The sequence below is a fragment of the Schistocerca americana genome, chromosome X, assembly GCF_021461395.2.
Source record: "Schistocerca americana isolate TAMUIC-IGC-003095 chromosome X, iqSchAmer2.1, whole genome shotgun sequence".
NCBI classification, from domain to species: Eukaryota; Metazoa; Arthropoda; class Insecta; order Orthoptera; family Acrididae; genus Schistocerca; species Schistocerca americana.
The window spans coordinates 561,542,976-561,560,833 of record NC_060130.1 but is presented as its reverse complement, the minus strand read 5'-3'; the positions used below and the strand labels follow the sequence as shown (position 1 = coordinate 561,560,833).

General features: G+C 44.0%; 2 protein-coding genes across 2 annotated transcripts in view; both read left to right on the top strand.

Moving 5' to 3' along the window:
* Nucleotides 1-386: 386 nt before the first annotated feature.
* On the top strand, nucleotides 387-8,944 carry LOC124556156 (circumsporozoite protein-like). Its single transcript, XM_047130167.1, has 2 exons — nucleotides 387-406; nucleotides 8,461-8,944. The coding sequence occupies exons 1-2, from the start codon at nucleotides 387-389 to the stop codon at nucleotides 8,942-8,944; spliced, it is 504 nt and encodes a 167-aa protein (XP_046986123.1).
* A 163-nt stretch (nucleotides 8,945-9,107) lies between these two features.
* LOC124556155 overlaps nucleotides 9,108-17,858 on the top strand; it is a 232,562-nt gene continuing 223,811 nt past the window's right edge. Inside the window, exon 1 of the mRNA XM_047130166.1 lies at nucleotides 9,108-9,231. Coding sequence (XP_046986122.1) covers nucleotides 9,222-9,231 — 10 coding nt within the window. The 5' untranslated portion in view covers nucleotides 9,108-9,221. The remainder of the gene's footprint in view (nucleotides 9,232-17,858) is intronic.

Below are 17,858 nucleotides of genomic sequence, written 5' to 3'. Positions count from 1 at the left end.
CTTGTTGCTACTTCTCCTGTGCAGTTGCAAGCAACTTCTGTGCGACTGCAGCTTTTGTATCTTTTTCGAAAATGATATCTGTGAAGAATCTGGTGTCTTTAAACGACGAGATCTTCAGAATACTTTGTCTCCCTTTGCGAAGCATCACTTGGGTAAACAAAAATTCAGAAGTTGATCGTCTACTTTCCCGATCAATGTTCTTGTCAGATTCCATAGCTATGCAGGGAGAGACTGCCGTGATTCCTCCCATGGAAAGGACAGTATTCAACCCGTCAATTGTGTAGATGTTGAAATTGGCGTTTTACAGGTTATGTTAGGATGCTGAGGTAGTGCAGTCGAGTACGTCTCAAATAGTGACGCTTCCATTATTGAAGCTGCCAATCAAAATGCACTCAGAGCGTCGACAGTAAGTCTTGATCCGAATCTTTTGTACATGACTGTACCAAGCCCAGTCAATACTGAAGATAGGAATGACCGTGGCCTCATTGCCGAAATCAGTGTATGTGACTAAGTAACACTCTCTTTTTCATTTATCGAGAGTTCATTTTGACTTACAAAAAAAACAACAAAATGGAATTATTTTGATTTTCAAGTGTATGAACGCTTAGTAGTGCCTAAAACTGAAAAACTATATGCTTTTGTAACATGAAATTTCATGGTCCATAAATTTGATAACATAACATTTTCATTTGGAACAGCCTTTTTTGAATTACAGTCGCTGGAGCCGACTTTTTAGCTAAGCTCGTAAAAATGAACGAACCTTGACAACTGATCACGGGCAAACGGCTGCACCGAATTTGACATTTAAATAGATTATTCGATGCAAAATTTAATGCTCTTTCATTTTGGTACGGGTAACATTTTCAGTAGGCTGCATATTTTCGAGTAATAGGCGAAAACTTGAAAAAAGTACCACAATTTGTTGATTATTTGACCACGGAAAGTTGTACGCTCTTTTGGAGATGGAAAACTTCGTCGTACTGTCAACTACATACGCAAGATAAAAATATAAAATATTCTACCTCATTTTTGCTAACAAAGGAGCTATTTTGTGACGCCGTTACTGAACTAAGCAGCCGTGATCTGAAGTCAGACCCGATGGCTCCACATGACATGACGCTATGAGTAATAGTGCTGTGCCTGTGCTAAATATTGGCAGAAAGGGACTCCAAACGGAGCCGTTAGTGCTCCAATGTGTGGGATGGTAATTCCCTAGTCCAATTGCTCGTGTTATTCCAGCCAATGATGCGGAAATGACATAGAATATTGCACGGAGTTGATTAACTGTTCTAGGGTGACGAGGGCAGATGAGAAGAAATCACGATCTGCTTGCTGCGCAATACATCGGTTCTCCATTTTGATGATCAGACGTGGTCAACCTAAAGCTTAACGACGATTATGCCTAACTGTATGTTCCCACATAGTCGAACATCGGGATGCTGTGACATCTGAATGCCCCATAAATCAGTAAACTGCACAATTCTGCCAGCCAGCCGAGTGGAGACAGACACTGAGGCCCCTTTCGAACTCTGTCAGGTGTTGATAACACTGGTCATATGAGTGTGTAACATTACCGTTTCCTTCACATCAGTCACTCAAAAGCGAAATCTAGTCATGTGCCTTATGTGTACAGCCAGGCACGGTAACAACACTAAGCTCTAACAACACTAATGCAATCTGGTGGCCATTCTACCTGTAAGAGAGGACTGTAACTCTAATCATTCTCATAGACGCCAGCAGTGGAACAAAGAGAGCACCACCCCACGTTGCATTGTTGCCAAATTGATTGAAGATGGCAACATCGCAATGACGTCATGGCAGGAAGATAGGTCAATTTGGCTACCTCCGCTAAACCTAACCTCCTCTCCCCACCCTTCGCCAGAAAACGGCGGAAAGTTCAAAGTCCAGCCGGACAATGAAACACATTGTGGATACCTACACTAACCTAAGAAAATGGCGGGAAAATAGGTCACTTGGGCTACCTCCACTAACAGTAATCAAGTGACCGCCACCTCTTCCTAGGAACTGGTGGGGAAAGGACTCAGCCTGTTCTGGGCTGGTGGATAATTTGGACATAAATCTTTATTTTGCGTGCAGTCTTTATTTAAAAATCTGAGGCAGTATCTCCATCCAGTGTGATCACCACGAGGTCTGGAGTCCAACTGACCTAGTGCAGAGTACTGCCACCAGAAGGCACTGTCATCCTATAGCAGTCTGGGGTGGGGAAATAGGTGAAAAAGGACTCAGCCAGTTCTGGACTGCTGGAGAGAGGAAGGAGTATACTTTATTTATTTTGGAACAATTTATTTAGCATTGCATTTCACGTAGTGTATTTATTACACTGATACAAAACACTCGCCCTGACATGCTTGGAGTCACAATACACAGCCTACAAAGCTGCAGGCTACTCGCAAATAATCGAAATAATGCAGTACACAGCATACAGACCTGCAAACTAGTTGTAAATCACCGAAATAATGCAGTACACTCATGTGCAGGCACGAAAACAACTCGTAAATTGTCAAATGATAATGCATGTGTAACGCTATGCAGACAAGCTCACAACACTTAAACAGCCGAAAATAATGCACTGCACAAACACTCATTGCACATTAAAAAATGCTTTCGAACTATCATCAACCGCGAACTGTTCTAACACGCGCAATTGTCGATGCCGCCGGGACGCAAGCCAGCGTCATTGCTCTCAAATCATTGCTGTCTACAGCAAGCAGGTGGAAGTCGTGCCTATTTTCGGGAATACAGTGTGTTATGCTGATGTCAGATGTCTATGTAAATGAGAGCCAAGTGACTGCCTGGGCTGTGCTGTGCGTGCGTGTTTACCGTTGCTGGCACAAAACCTCCCTACATATGGATACTGATGTCACAGGTTATGCTATAGAAATCTGTTCCAATGCTTCCCAGAATAGCACAGGCTGCATTGTTCCTAGCAATCCTAATGGGACATGGGAGCTGCGTCTAGCTGTGCATGCATTTACCAGCCGAGCATGGATGACGGATCGCCACCAAATGCTCGCGTAGCTACACACTATCGCAGGCACATCTAAAGGTTCTCATTGCTATACTGATGACACATGGATATGCAAATGAGAGCCAAGTCGACCTCTTGGAAACAGTTAAATCTCACAAAAATAGTTAACGGTCGCTTTTGTAGCAGTAGGCAGCATTCTACTCTGTCTATTGAGGCAACAGTGATACACTTGAGTTGACTACTGTGTTTGACGCTTTTCAGGAAGACAAAGAGCCATCTGCCTCTAAACTTACTTGCATCTGCGTTAAAGGATGACATAGAGTGGATGGACTGATCAGTTGAGATGGAGTTGTAATGAGGTACAATTTAATTGTAGACTGATGATGGATTATAGAGACAGAGAAGGAGAAGCTGCTGCAGGTCATTAGTTACTCAATGGCTCACAGCACGCTCCACCTCACTAAAGTTTCGGGTTTGTAGAGAAATAATTTCCAGTCTATAGCTTCAGAATTATGCTGCGTGAGCGATCTGTAGGATACTGCTATGTGCCTAATATCCAAAAGTATCGCGTAAATGGTATAATATTCTGGCAAACCACGTGAAAATACATGTGTTCTTGTAATCCGAGAGTCTGGAGATGTGTGTAGAAAGCAAGCAAGCAAATAGTTCGGTGCCAGAAGCAGTGATGCCTTTGTGCCTAGGGGAACCAACCTTGCCTTTGTACAACAGTCTTCATGGTATATGTACAAGTGGTCACTATTGCGTGTCCTATCATGAGGGAGTTGTAGATTCAGCACATCGATATCCATAAGGGGAGCATTCGGGAGGACGACGGTTCAATCCCGCGTCCGGCCACCCTGATTTAGGTTTTACGTGATTTCCCTAAATCGCTCCAGGCAAATGCTGGGATGGTTCCTTTCAAAGGGCACGGCCGACTTCCTTCCCCGTCCTTCCCTAATCTGATGAGACAGATGACCTCGCTGTCTGGTCTCCTTCAAATGGTTTAAATGGCTCTGAGCACTATGGGACTTAACCTCTGTGGTCATCAGTCCCCTAGAACTTGGAACTACTTAAACCTAACTAACCTAATGACATCACACACATCCATGCCCGAGGCAGGATTCGAACATGCGACCGTAGCAGTCACGCGGTTCCAGACTGTAGCGCCTAGAACCGCTCGGCCACTGCGGCCGGCTCTGGTCTCCTTCCCCAAAAACAACAACAACAACATCAGCAAACCATAAGGGGAATGAAAGATTTTTTTATGTGAAAAATTATGTGCGCTATAGATACTGAGATTCATTTCAGAACGACGCTCATACAGAGGAGACATATCCAGTACATTGCTCGGTGTCAGATGATGGCAGCAATCCTAATATATAATTGTAGTTACACTGATAAATATGTGTCTGTTTCCCAATATTCTTGTGATTCTGGCGATGATCGTAGAAAGCATAGCAGCAAGCAAACAGGTTGGGGCTGGAAACAGTAATGCCTTTCCAGAATGAACAGTAACGCTTTTGTTCCAAGATGGGGCTTGCCCATCATTTGCACATCAGTTCAGAGAGTCCGAGAAAGCTGATGCCTTATGACGATTTGGCTCGCGGCTCCCCCTAGGTGGGTGAATAGTGACCTAATACCCAGTTTGTGTTGAGTTGTCTTTGGGACCACATGTGTCATGTGTATACTCTGCAGAAAGTTGAGAAGATTCAATATGACGACTGTTTCTGCTGGCAGTATTGATAGCATTCTCCTGGGATGTGACGTTGTCCATGGCTGGCTGGATTCTCTCTCTGTTTGACTCGCTCTTCGGCAGCTGTGGTCATGGGCCGCGTTTTCGGTGGTAGTTTCCTCTACTGGCGTTGCACAGCAGCATGGTGAATACAGGGGATGTATTTCACGATCTGTAGATCACTTTTGCAGGTGTTCACTGTCAGTACAATATGGTGATCTATACAAAAACGTTTCTTGCCGCTGAAAGTCTTTTCTGCAGAAAAAAAGGTGGACGGTGCTTACACACTGGTGGCATCAGCAGTTTGGCAGGTAAATTCAGTAACAGCCAATCATAATGCTTCATTCATTCACAAGAAATACTTTGTACCGGTATATAGGAGCCTCTACATAGCAGTAACAATGTTTGTGTTTCGGAGATGTTTGTTGAAAGCAGCACGTAACGATTTCCAGAAAGGGTAACACATGATGGAAGTGGTGTCTCGTTAGGACCATCAGAAAGAATGCATTCGGTGTTATTCTTAGCTATTTGCGTAAACAGCTCCTGTTAGGGCAAGAATTTCCATGCGTATAAGTTGAGGCACACGAAAGCTCCTACAAAAGCGACAGTCAACTATTTTTGTGGGACTTCACTGTTTCCGAGAGGTCGACTTGGCTCTCATTTACATAGCCATGTGACATTAGTATAACAATGAGAGCGTTTTAGATGCACTTGCGATAGTCTGTAGCTACATGAGCATTTCACTGCAATGCGTCAGCCACGCTTCGCTGGTAACAAAGTGCAAGGCTAGACACAGCTCGCATGCCCCGTTAGGATCGCTAGGAACAATGCAGCCTGTGCTATTCTGGGAAGCATTGGAACATGTTGCTATAGCGCGACCTGTGATCTCAGTATTCATAGGTGGAGAGGTTTCACATCAGCAATGGTAAACACGCACAAGCGGCCCAGACAATGACCTGGCTCTCACTTACATAGACATGTGACGTCAGTATAACACTCGAAGAACTATAACTGTATACGCAAAAATAGACGCGATTTCCACCTGCTTGCTGCAGACAGCAGTGGCATGCGGTTCACGATACTTCGAAAGCGTTTTTGCATGTGCAATGAGTGTTTGTGCAGTGCATAATTTTCTGCTGTTTAAGCATTGTGAGCATGTTTGCATAGCATTACACATGCATTATCTTTTGACAATTTACGAGTTGTTTTCGTGTCTGCACATGAGTGTACTGCATTATTTCGGTGATTTACAACTAGTTTGCGGGTCTGTATGCTGTGTACTGCATTATTTCGATTATTTGCGAGTAGTCTACAGCTTTGTAGGCTGTGTATTGTGACCCCAAGCATGTCAGGGCGAGTGTTTTGTATCAGTGTAATAAATACACTACGTGAAATGCAATGCTAAATAAATTGTTCCAAAATAAATAAAGTATACTCCTTCCTCTCTCCAGCAGTCCAGAACTGGCTGAGTCCTTTTTCACCTATTTCCCCACCCCAGACTGCTATAGGATGACAGTGCCTTCTGGTGGCAGTACTCTGCACTAGGTCAGTTGGACTCCAGACCTCGTGGTGATCACACTGGATGGAGCTAATGCCTCAGATTTTTAAATAAAGACTGCACGCAAAATAAAGATTTATGTCCAAATTATCCACCAGCCCAGAACAGGCTGAGTCCTTTCCCCACCAGTTCCTAGGAAGAGGTGGCGGTCACTTGATTACTGTTAGTGGAGGTAGCCCAAGTGACCTATTTTCCCGCCATTTCTTAGGTTAGTTTAGGTATCCACAATGTGTTTCATTGTCCGGCTGGCATTTGAATTTCCCGCCATTTTCTGGCTATGGGGATGGGGTTAGGTTAGTGGAGGTAGACCAATTGACCTATCTTCCCGCCAAGATTAGAACTTGCTGCCATGATGTCATTGCGATGTTGCCGTATCAATCGCCGTTATCTTGAATCCGCCATCTTGAATAAATTTGGGAACAATGCAACATGGAGTGGTGCTCTCTTTGTTCCATTACTCCCACCGCTGATGTGTACGTGTACAGTGTTACATAGACATCCCATCACGTCCTCCAAGCGCGTTGATTACTACTAAGATTTTTGAACTTTTGTGATAGCTTTCTGAAAATGGGTGCAGCAGAATACTGCATGCTTTTCTGCACAAGAGTCAAGGAAGTGCCATCGAATCGCTAATAATTCTTCAGAATAAGCTGATATTGTTAACAAGAAACGACGGCTGATGAACAGGGGACCACAACAGGTTTGCAAACTTACACCCCTTATTGCCTGATACGCACATTCTGACCCAAAAATACTATTTCAAAGTGGGAAGAGTACTCCAAAGTATAATAGGATACGTCATAAGCGAATTGTTCTAAATGCTCGAATGGCTCTGAGCACTATGGGACTTAACGTCAGAGATCATCAGTTCCCTAGAATTTAGAACTACTTAAACCTAACCAACCCAAGGACATCACACACATCCATGCCCAAGGCAGGACTCAAACCCAGGACCGTAGTGGTCGTGCGGTTCCAGACTGAAGCGCCTACGACCGATCGGCCACAGCGGCCGACCATAAGCGAATGAAAATAAGCGAAGTATACTACTTCGTCTGTCGAACTATCACTTACTTGAGATAATGTTCTAATAGTAAATTTAGCGACAATAAGCTCTGAACAATATCCTGAATGTTGTCTTTCCACGACAGTTTATTATCTACCTCAACACCTAGAACTTTGACCTGTTCAATTTCACTAATCATGTGCCCAGTCTGTGAAATTAAAACGTTTCGTTGGTTTCGTTGAACTAAGTCTTGTACTGCACTATTTGAAAAAGTGCCAGCATAACGCACACCATCCTTTACTACCAAGCGAGTGTCATCAGCAAACAAAAACATTTTAGAATCACCTGCCACCGTAGAGGGCATATCATGTATATAAATAAGGAACAGGAGTGGCCCAGCACTAATCCCTGGGCACCTCCCCTTTAACCATGGCCCACTCAGACCCCACATCATAGCCATTCTCTATATTATGGAGAATGACCTTTTGGTGTCTGTTCTTAAAGAATGAGGTGAACCAATTGTGAGCTACTCCCTGTATTCCATAATGGTCCCACTTCTGGAGCAATATTTAGTGATGAACACAACGTAACGCTTTACTTATATCAAATAAGATGCCTACCGTTCTAAACCTTTTGTTTAATCCATCAAGTGCCTCACATAAACAAGACAATGTAGCATTTTCAATTATGCTAAATCGAAGTTGTACATTTGATACAAATTATGTGAAGTAATTGCGCAATAAAGCTGATATACACAGCCTTTCCAGTAACTTTAGCAGACATAAATGGTATAGAAATAGGTCTAAAATTGTCTGCGTTTTCCCTTTCTACAATTTTATAAAGCGGCATTACTACGGAGTACTTAAATTGTCCATGAAACTGACAATTCCTAAGGGAATAATGTCAAATATAGCTAGGTACAGGCTTAACATGTGCAGCATGGTAGTTTAATATTCTTCTAGATACTCCATCATATCTATGAGAGGCCCCACTTTTCAATAATTTAATTAATTCTTTAACATTTAGAGTATATCTAGAAGCTTTAGTAGTGCATCTATTAATGTCTAATAACTTTCTTTTATTTTCAGTATTTGCTGCAATGACATCTCATATGAAGACACGCAATCGTCATCGTAGACGGGCAGGTGGACCTGTACGTATAGGTCTACAACCTGAAGGAGTACACAGCCGTCTACGTTCGCGGGGAAGTGGAAGAGTTCGTGGTCCCGGGCGCCCTCGGGGTACATCGCGCGGTCCCGGGCGCCCACGCGGGACATCGCGCGGTCCCGGGCGCCCACGCGGGACATCGCGCGGTCCCGGGCGCCCACGCGGGACATCGCGCGGGCCCGGGCGCCCGCCGCTGGCTTCGCGGGGCCCGGGGCGCCCGCCGCTCGGATCGCGGGGCCCGGGGCGCCCGCCGCTGGCACCGCGGGGACCGGGGCGCCCGCCGCTGGCTTCGCGGGGACCGGGGCGCCCGCCGCTGGCACCGCGGGGACCCGGGCGCCCGCCGCTGGCACCGCGGGGCCCGGGGCGCCCGCCGCTGGCACCGCGGGGACCGGGGCGCCCGCCGCTCGGATCGCGGGGACCGGGGCGCCCGCGAGGAGCAGTCCGCCGTCCCGGCCGCCCGCGAGGACCAGTCCGCCGTCCTGGTCGCCCGCGTAAAAGTGAGATTGACTTCGTAAACAAACTCTCGTATGGACATGGCAATCTCCGTGGACCAGGACGTGTAAGTGCTAGTGTTGGTGAAGTGACATGTCACAGTGATCACAGTGCACGCCGACCAGGACGTCCCCATGGACTCAGACTCAAACGCGGACGTGGACGACCTCGGGGACCTGGTCGGCTGTCTGCACCAGGACATGCAAGTGGACGTGGACGTCAACGTGGAATTGGAGTTCGACGTGGCGGTGGCGGGGGAGCAGAGGGAACGCCAATTTCCATGAGACCAGGTAAGCTGCTACATTATCTTTAATCTGCAATACATACAGCATCTACCATACAGTTAATTTTTAGAATGTAGTTTCACCATGAGACCAGCTATATACTTCCTCCTCTTGAATGATTTTTCAAACGAGTGTCCAGAGCCACTGGAACAGCGTGCAAGGATGGCAAGTGTGCGGAGGTGTCTTGAGTGCTGGCGCTTAAGTACTCAGCTTGAGAGCTGCTCCTGTAGCATTTCAATAAGCTGGCGAACCATTTGAATTCCACAGAGGGCCCTTGACCATTTATGTTTCACTGTGGTTGTACACATGTTAAAAAATGTTTGCACTTCATTTTTCATGGAGAGAACTAATGTTTTCTAATATTTAGACATTTTCTGTCAATGTGTCACTGAAAATTTAACTGGCTTAAAACTCCGTCTCTGTACATTACATGAACTATAAAGTCATCCATATACATTTACTGCCCATTGTATGCTACTAGTTTATCGTTGAAGGATTCAGATATCTGTTACTTTATGGCAATATGACAGTATACACGATGCTTTACAACAGAAATGTATCTTCTTGAGAAATATGTGTTGTGGCGTAGCAAGACAGCCACGCCACGGAAGTAGCCGAAAGGCACGCGTTTAGCAGGCAAGAGATAGGTCTGTAACAGGATACGTAATGAAAGCTATAAAGAAAAGTACGTAGCTTCTGGAATACTTAACTTTAATCCATCCTTGGTACATCGCTATTGTCGATATAAGTGAGACTCCATAGATACATACAATGTTACTAATGGCGCCTTGCTAGGTCGTAGCCATTGACTTAGCTGAAGGCTATTCTAACGATCTGCTCTGCCAATGAGCGAGGCTTCGTCAGTGTGCATCGCTAGCTACGTCGTCCGTACAACTTGGGCGAGTGCTAGTCCGTATCTCGAGACCTGCCTTGTGGTGGCGCTCGGTCTGCGATCACACAGTGGCGACACGCGGGTCCGACATGTACTAATGGACCGCGGCCGATTTAAAGCTACCACCTAGCAAGTGTGGTGTCTGGCGGTGACACCACAATATGTATAGCTTAAAAGTGGTGTATATACCTCTGTCTGAGGATGGAAAGTAGTCAGAGAAAATAATTTTATCATTTCACAAAATTGTGGCTGCTAGCAGTAGTATATGATATTCTTTATGATGTATTCCCTTATATGCTTCTGTTTGTGAATCTAGTTGACAGTCTAAAACCATGTGGGCGTGCAGGAAAGCAACGCCTCCGATCGTTTTTTGTGAAAACTTTTAAAGGATTTTAAATAAAACAAACATTATTAACACTCTACATCTTTATTCTTCATGCCCACATATTTTGGCCCCTCAGCCGCTAGAAGGCTCCGAATTGTAGCGTGTAACATGGGGGTGTGTAACCTTCTTAACTATGTCAGTGCATGAGAAGCAGTGTACAATAACAGCGTTTCGATTTCGAAGATTTGCTTCACACATGGAGCACCCTCCCCTTCAAGACGACAATGCCAGACCACACAAGAGCGCACCGACCTCTGCAACAATCAGATGGCTTGGGTTGACTGTCATCGATCATCCTCTAAACTTGTCCCCATCCGATTTCCATCCCACTTTTACAGTGATGGAAGCGGTGTTAAAGGAGGTGAGGTTGCGCAACACTCTGTTGCGACGGTATGAACAAACTGGGCTCTCCTTGGGAGAAATGTGGCCATTGCCAGGGTGACTATGTTGAGAAATAAATATGTAGATATGAAGAATAAAGATGCAAAATGTTAATAACGTCTGTTTTATTTAAAAGGTTATAAGACCTTTCACGCAAAAATTTCGGAGGTATTACTTTTTAGCACGCCCACGTATGAAACCTTCTAACGAACGAAACAATGATGTGTCGAACTGGGGCTCACTATAGAGCTACACCTCTCAGTAACGAAACTTTGAATTGAGCTATTGAACATGCTTCACGCCCCATCTCTCAGTTTCCATCCACCGGGAACTCCCTCCCACCATTTTAATAAATTTTGGTTGTAGATGTCTCACCAGGGTCTCATTAATCGTGATTTACTAGGAAGTTCCTGCGGAAATCACTCAGGCTTCCAGTAAGAACACTGTACGTTACCTCACGGAATTATGTGCAGTAGCGCTATACTCTATTAGTGCGTAGAACAACTGGACTATTATGGAAAGAAAGCAACAATATTTTTCCCAGTACTTGTAATGTTAAACTCGCACTTGAGAGTAGCGGTGTTCAAATACCGCTTCGAATTCGCATCCTTACACTGTTCTTGGTTTTTCTGAATGGTACATGGTTCTTTAACAGACTGGTCGTATGTAAAGTACGCTAGCCTCAAAACACAATCAATATCTTCAATGCGCGATACCACTGGTAATAATGTCTATGACAGCGCCACTAAAGCGTAGTTGTTAAACATAGTTTTCCAAAATCCTACACCAAAGAAGACGAAGTAGATATTCCAGAATTCAAATTGAAAGTAACTGCCAACACGAGTAAATTAGAAGTGAATATCCTCGGATAGTGAAGCAGCTCATAGCACTTAAAAAAGGCAAGCCTTCCAGTCCAGATGCTTACCATTATATTTACAGGGTGACAATTATTGAACTATATGAAATAAAATCGTCGTAACTTATGAGCGGTTTGCGGTAGGACGTTCAAACTGCACGGTTGGCCACGGGGCATTATGGGAATTTGTATGGCGGTTCAGTGACGAAGACCACATTCATTTGGATGAGTTCAGTAAGCATAATTGGCGCATTTGGTGGACTGAGAATCCGCATTTCGCGATCGAGAAGTCTCTTCACTTTCAACGGTTGGCTGTATGGTGTGCAATGTCCAGTCACGGAATAATCTGTACGATATTGCTTCATGGCACGGCGACTGCCGAACGGTACGTTTGGGAAGATAATTTCATCCCCATTATCCTAAGTGACCCTGATTTCGACAAGATGTGGTTCATGCAAGATGGAGCTCACCCCATCGATGCAGGGTGTTTGATGACCTGGAGAAGCGCTTTGGGGACCGCATTCTGGCTCTGGGGTACCCAGAAGCCACCGGCATGGGCCTCGATTGGCCGCCATATTCTCCAGATCTGAACACATGTAACTCCTTTTTGTGGGCTATATTAAAGAGGTGTACAGCAATAACGATAAAAGCATTGCAAACTGAAAACAGCCGTTCAGGAGGTCATAGATAGCATGGATGTTCAGACACTTCAGCGGGTCACGCAAAATTTCGCTGTTTCTCTGTGCCACATCGTCACCAGTGATGGTACACGTATCGAACATGTCACAACCTAAATCCGAATATCTGTAGTGTAGTTTACATGTGGAATAAAGTGTGTACATGCCGTAGTTTGTAACTAATTTAGGTTTTTTTCAGCAATAATTTGTCATCCTGTATCGTATACACCTGCTCCCTTGACAAAAGATCTGTACCGAACGACTGAAAAGTTGGACAAGTCACACCAATATTCAAGAAAGCAAACAGCAGTAATATGCTGCGTTGCAGACCCATACCACTAACGTCGATTTGCAGTGAGCTTGGAAACATATAGCTTGTTCGAACATTGATTTCTCTAGAAGTTAATGGTCTATTGACACACAGCCAGTGCGGATTCAGAAAATATCATTCTTGTGAAACGTAAGTAACTCTTTATGCGCATGACGTAATGAGTTCCATCAACAGAGAATTTCGAATTGATTCCATATTTCTAAATTTCCAGAAGGCTTTTGACACACTTTCTCACAAGAGACTAGGAATCAGTTTGTGTGCCTATGGATCCGTGATTTCCTCTCAGAAAGGTCACAGTAAGTAGTAATTGACTGAAAGGAAGATCATAGAGTAAAATAGAACTGATATCCGACGTTGCCCAAGGAAATGTTATTGCCCTCTGCTATTCCTAAACTACATAAACGATTGAGGAGACAATCTGAGCAGGTCTCTTAAGTCGCTTGCGGATTATGCTGTCATTTACTGTCTAGTAAAGTCATCAGACGATCAAAAACAATTGCAAAATGACTTAGAAGCGATATTTTAATGGTGTGAAAAGTGGCAATAGTCTCTTAATAAGGAAAATTATGAGGTCACTCACACGAGTACAAAATAGGAACAAATGAAGTTGGAATGATCACAGAGATAATGTTGTGGGGAAGACAAACCAAAAATTACGTTTCATTGACAGAACACTTAGAAGATGCAACAGGTCAACTAAAGAGACTGCGTAGACTGTGCTTGTTCGTCCTCTGCTAGAGTACTGCTGTGCTGTATGGGATACTTACCGCATGGCATCAACGGATGACATCGAAAAAGCTCCGAGAAGAGCAGCTCGTTCGTATTCTCGAGAGAGGGTGGAGATAGTGGCTCGGATACGATAAGCAAGTTGGGATGGCAATCATTAAAACAAAGAAGTTTTTATTGAAAAACAGAAGTTTTTCGTTGCGGTGAGATCTTTTCTCTAAATTTTAATTACCAACTTTCTCCTCCTAATGTGAAAATATTTCACTGTCGCCAACTTACGTATGGGGAAATGATAATCATAAAATCAGAGAAATCAGCGCTCGTACAGAAAGTTTTAGGCATTCATTTTTTTCCTACGCGCTTTTAGAGAATAGAAAAATACATTGTAGACGGTTCGAAGAAACCTCTGCCAGACATTTAAGTTTTAATTGCAGAGAAGTCATGCGGATTTGGAAAGCTACAGACAGTTTCCTACTTTATCCTTGAGCATCAACGATAGTGCTATTTCTTTTAAAAAATCAATTCTCCCTTTCTCATCATATTTACTTCGTCATGTTTTAATCAAACCGTTTATCTCGTAGGATAGATATTATAAGGACAAAGCAAACTATAGTTAGAGCCATACTTCAAACTAATTTGAGCATGTGCACACGGTCCAGTTCGAACAAATTTTCAATTGAAACAGGAACTTCATTTCTGATAATTTGTTAGTGACACTACTGAGATGGATTGCTATTAAGGTCATTAAAAGTATTGGTTATGAAAAGGAAAAAGAGCAATTGAACCTGCTTGTAAAATCTTGGGTAAAATTAAGGAGGCCGCATCATCGTGTTTAAATATTGCATTGATGTCATCCGTAAGTGCATAACATATGCGATTCTAAGAAAGTTATAAGGAGATAGCAAAAAAAAGTTAAAATGTGTGTGAAATCTTATGGGACTTAACTGCTAAGGTCATCAGTCGCTAAACTTACACACTACTTAACCTAAATTATCCTGAGGACAAACACACAAATACATGCCCGAGGGAGGACTCGAACGTCCGCCGGGACTAGCCGCACAGTCCATGACTGCAGCGCCTAAGACCGACCGCCTAATCCCGCGCGGCGGAGATAGCAACTCTGTGAGAACTTCGCAGCTTGACTTCTACGGAACTAGACTTCAGGGTTAGCAAAGGAAAGCTCAGAAAATTATCGCATCTTTCGGATTCTCTAAAGTATATTTTCTTCAAGCAAGAAATACGAGAGAGCATTTGTGAAATTTATAGCGTGGGGGAGATGTGATAGCAGAACTAAAATTTTGAGCGAAGGTCGTGAGGCGTGCTTAGATAGATGATTTGGTGAGAAGACTGCCTGCGGAGCCGCGCGGTTTGAGGCGCTATGTCACGAATTGCGCGACGCCTCCCGCCGGACGTTCGAGTCCTCCTTCGGGCATGGGTGTGTGTGTTGTTCTCGCCGTAAGTTAGTTTAAGTAATGTGTAAGTCTAGGGACCGATGACCTCAGCAGTTTGGTTTGCACACACTGCATACGAAAGGCAGCGTTCCAGTTTCGACTCCTGCCCGGCACACAGTTTTAAGCTGTCAAGAACTTTCATAGCAAAGCCATGTTTGTTAATGTTAAAATCATCCTGACTTTTGCCCTTGCAACAACTGAAAAGTCTCGTGCTTCTCCTCTTCAGGAGTTGAATGTTGCTCTCTAATACATAAAAAAGTATTTTTTAAAACGTCCATTATTCTGAAAGATTTGTGTGTATACAATTTATTATTTTTTTAAATGTTCAGTTGTGTTCTTGGTCTAAATTTTCTTCCCATTTATTTTATCGATTATACTGGGTGCCCTATGAACAATGGTCAGTATTCAGAGACATGGCAGGTCTGGTCGTTCTAGTAAACATGGGCTCTAAAATGCGTACCTTAAGAGCTACGAGCACTTCATCTTAAATACTGTAAAACAAATCGCTTTTACTAGAAGCTCTTTGCTTTCCATATTTTGGGAGGGGGTAGTGTGGGCCAAATCAAGAAAAAAAATATTCATGTAAACGTGGCTCAAAAATTATACCGTAAGAGCTATGAACACTTGCTCTGCAGAAGAGATGTATTTCACAGTAGCGAAGATGAAACAGTGCTCATAACTCTTAAAATACGAACTTTAGTGCCCATATTTACTGGACATATTTTCCTTCTCGCGGTCCATACCTCGCAGAATATGGAAAGCAAGGAGCTTGCAGTAGAAGAGACTTGTTTCACAATATTTAAGAGGAAGAAGTGCTTCTGGTTCTGAAGGCATGCGTTTTAGAGCCCGTGTTTGCTACACATTATTGCTTCGAATGTCCGTTCCTGTAATACCCCTGAATATTGACGATTCCTCCTGGGACAATCTGTATTACGACTATACCCGTTATTGGCACCTACAGTCTTTACTGCATCGGTTCTGTTTTGGATGCAATTAAGACTGGTTTGTTCCGTTAGCCATGTCGCTGCGGCAAATTGGCAGCACATAATGTCGTTGGCGCTGTTGGGAGTTTGACCTTCGCGGCCGTTCAGATGTGATAGTGCCATACATCATTGTTTAACTTAGTGCTTTAGCCAACACTACTTCAGTCTGTCAACATGTAACCTTTATAAAGCGAAACTACCTCCTGTGCCGTGCAAGATGCTTCATTGATGGCAGTTTTGGGTTTCTGTATCTCACGTGAAAAAGTCACTAATGTTCAAATAACTTACGGCTTTGCTGCCGGGTGACGTCGTCGAACACCGCCGATATTTCGACCGGAGCTCACCCTGCCATTCTCAAGGCACAAATGCAAGGAGGAAGGAATGTGATGCAAATTTAATACCTCGGTTCACAGAGGAGAAACAAGGAAGACACCACACACAGAACAAGTGACAACACAAACAAAGATAACCAACATCAGAAATATCGATAGTTACTATTAATCAACAGGTGAGGTAGCACTAATTCTGTCCCTCTGTTTTTTTGATGAGAGACAGAGCCGGATTCAAAGAAGCATTTGAACAAAATCCACCAACTCTGTTAATAAGGTTGCTTGATAGTCTGATTTCAACAGCTTCCTTAATAACACTATCCCAATAGCTGGACATGCAAGCCAGAATCTCCGTGCTGTTGTATTCCATAGAATGACCGGTGTCAAGGCAATGTTCTGCAATAGCGGATTTGCTCGGCTGTTGTAAGCGTGTGTGTCGCTTATGTTCAATACACCGGTCTTCCACAGTCCTGATTGTCTGACCAATGTATGACATGCCACAACTGCAAGGAATACGATAGACCCCAGCCTTACGCAAACCAAGATCATCTTTTACGGACGCCAACAGGGCCTTAATCTTAGAAGGTGGTCGAAAAACACATTTCACATCATATTTCCGCAAAATACGGCCAATCCTGTTGGAAATGCTTCCTGTGTAAGGCAAAAAGGCCGTGGACTTAGGTGCCACTTCGTTGCTATCGTCACTCACCCGTTGCACAGAAGCCTGATGGCGCAACGCACGTTTGATCTGCCTCTCACTATAACCATTCTGACCAAAGGTGACTTCGAGATGTGATAGCTCAGCTGCCGAACTTTCAGGGTCGGAGATAACGTGAGCCCTGTGAACCAAGGTGCGAAGTACTCCTTCACGCTGAGCTGGATGGTGACATCTATCAGCTCGCAGATACAAGGTCTCACAAGTCACTAATGGTTCGAAACTAGAAAGAAAGAATTACGTTATTGTGTGCCTGCAGCTATTTGCATCTGCTGTTGATATATTAATGGGCCATGAAGTTCATATACGTCCACAATGTATGTTTTTTTTAAATCGCCTGCTGTTTTGAAGCGATGTGCTGAAGTTTACAAAGAAATGGCCCTCTCAGCAAACATCATGTAATTTTTTTCTGCATCAAACTGTAAAATTGCGAGAAAGCTGGGTTAAATTAAGTAAAACGTGTTTCTCCACTCAAATATGACTAAATCCCGCACAATAATATTGATCGAGGTTATGCGAACGCCACAAAGTAACACAGTAACCCGTCGATTCTTAAGCCACTACCGAATAGCCAAATGCGCGACTCGACGAACGCTGTGCGTACGTGCTGGGTGCGAACGACGCGCGGACAGGTGCCGACCCTCTGCTTTTACGCCCGTAAATGTTTCGTCACTCGACGGCTCAGTCAACGCTGTCACTATTTCAAAACGAGTTATGATTTTTATGATGCGACGTGAAAAGACACGTATAAAAGGCGTAGAAGTGCTGCCAGGAAGAAGTGACAAAGTTATGGAACGCAGCGAAACAGAGGTTCCAGAAAAAGGAAGACTTGACGCTGCACGTTCTGCATGAGATGGAACGGCCCTTCAGCGAAGCGGCGAAGTGAAAGAACCAGACTACTCTTTTC

Bases quoted from the DNA above. Each gene is read 5' to 3' on its own strand.
- LOC124556156 (XM_047130167.1), top strand. From the start codon at position 387: ATGCACTCAGAGCGTCGACA. The intron at 407-8,460 runs GTAAGTCTTGAT...TACAACCTGAAG, and splicing joins ATGCACTCAGAGCGTCGACA to GAGTACACAGCCGTCTACGT.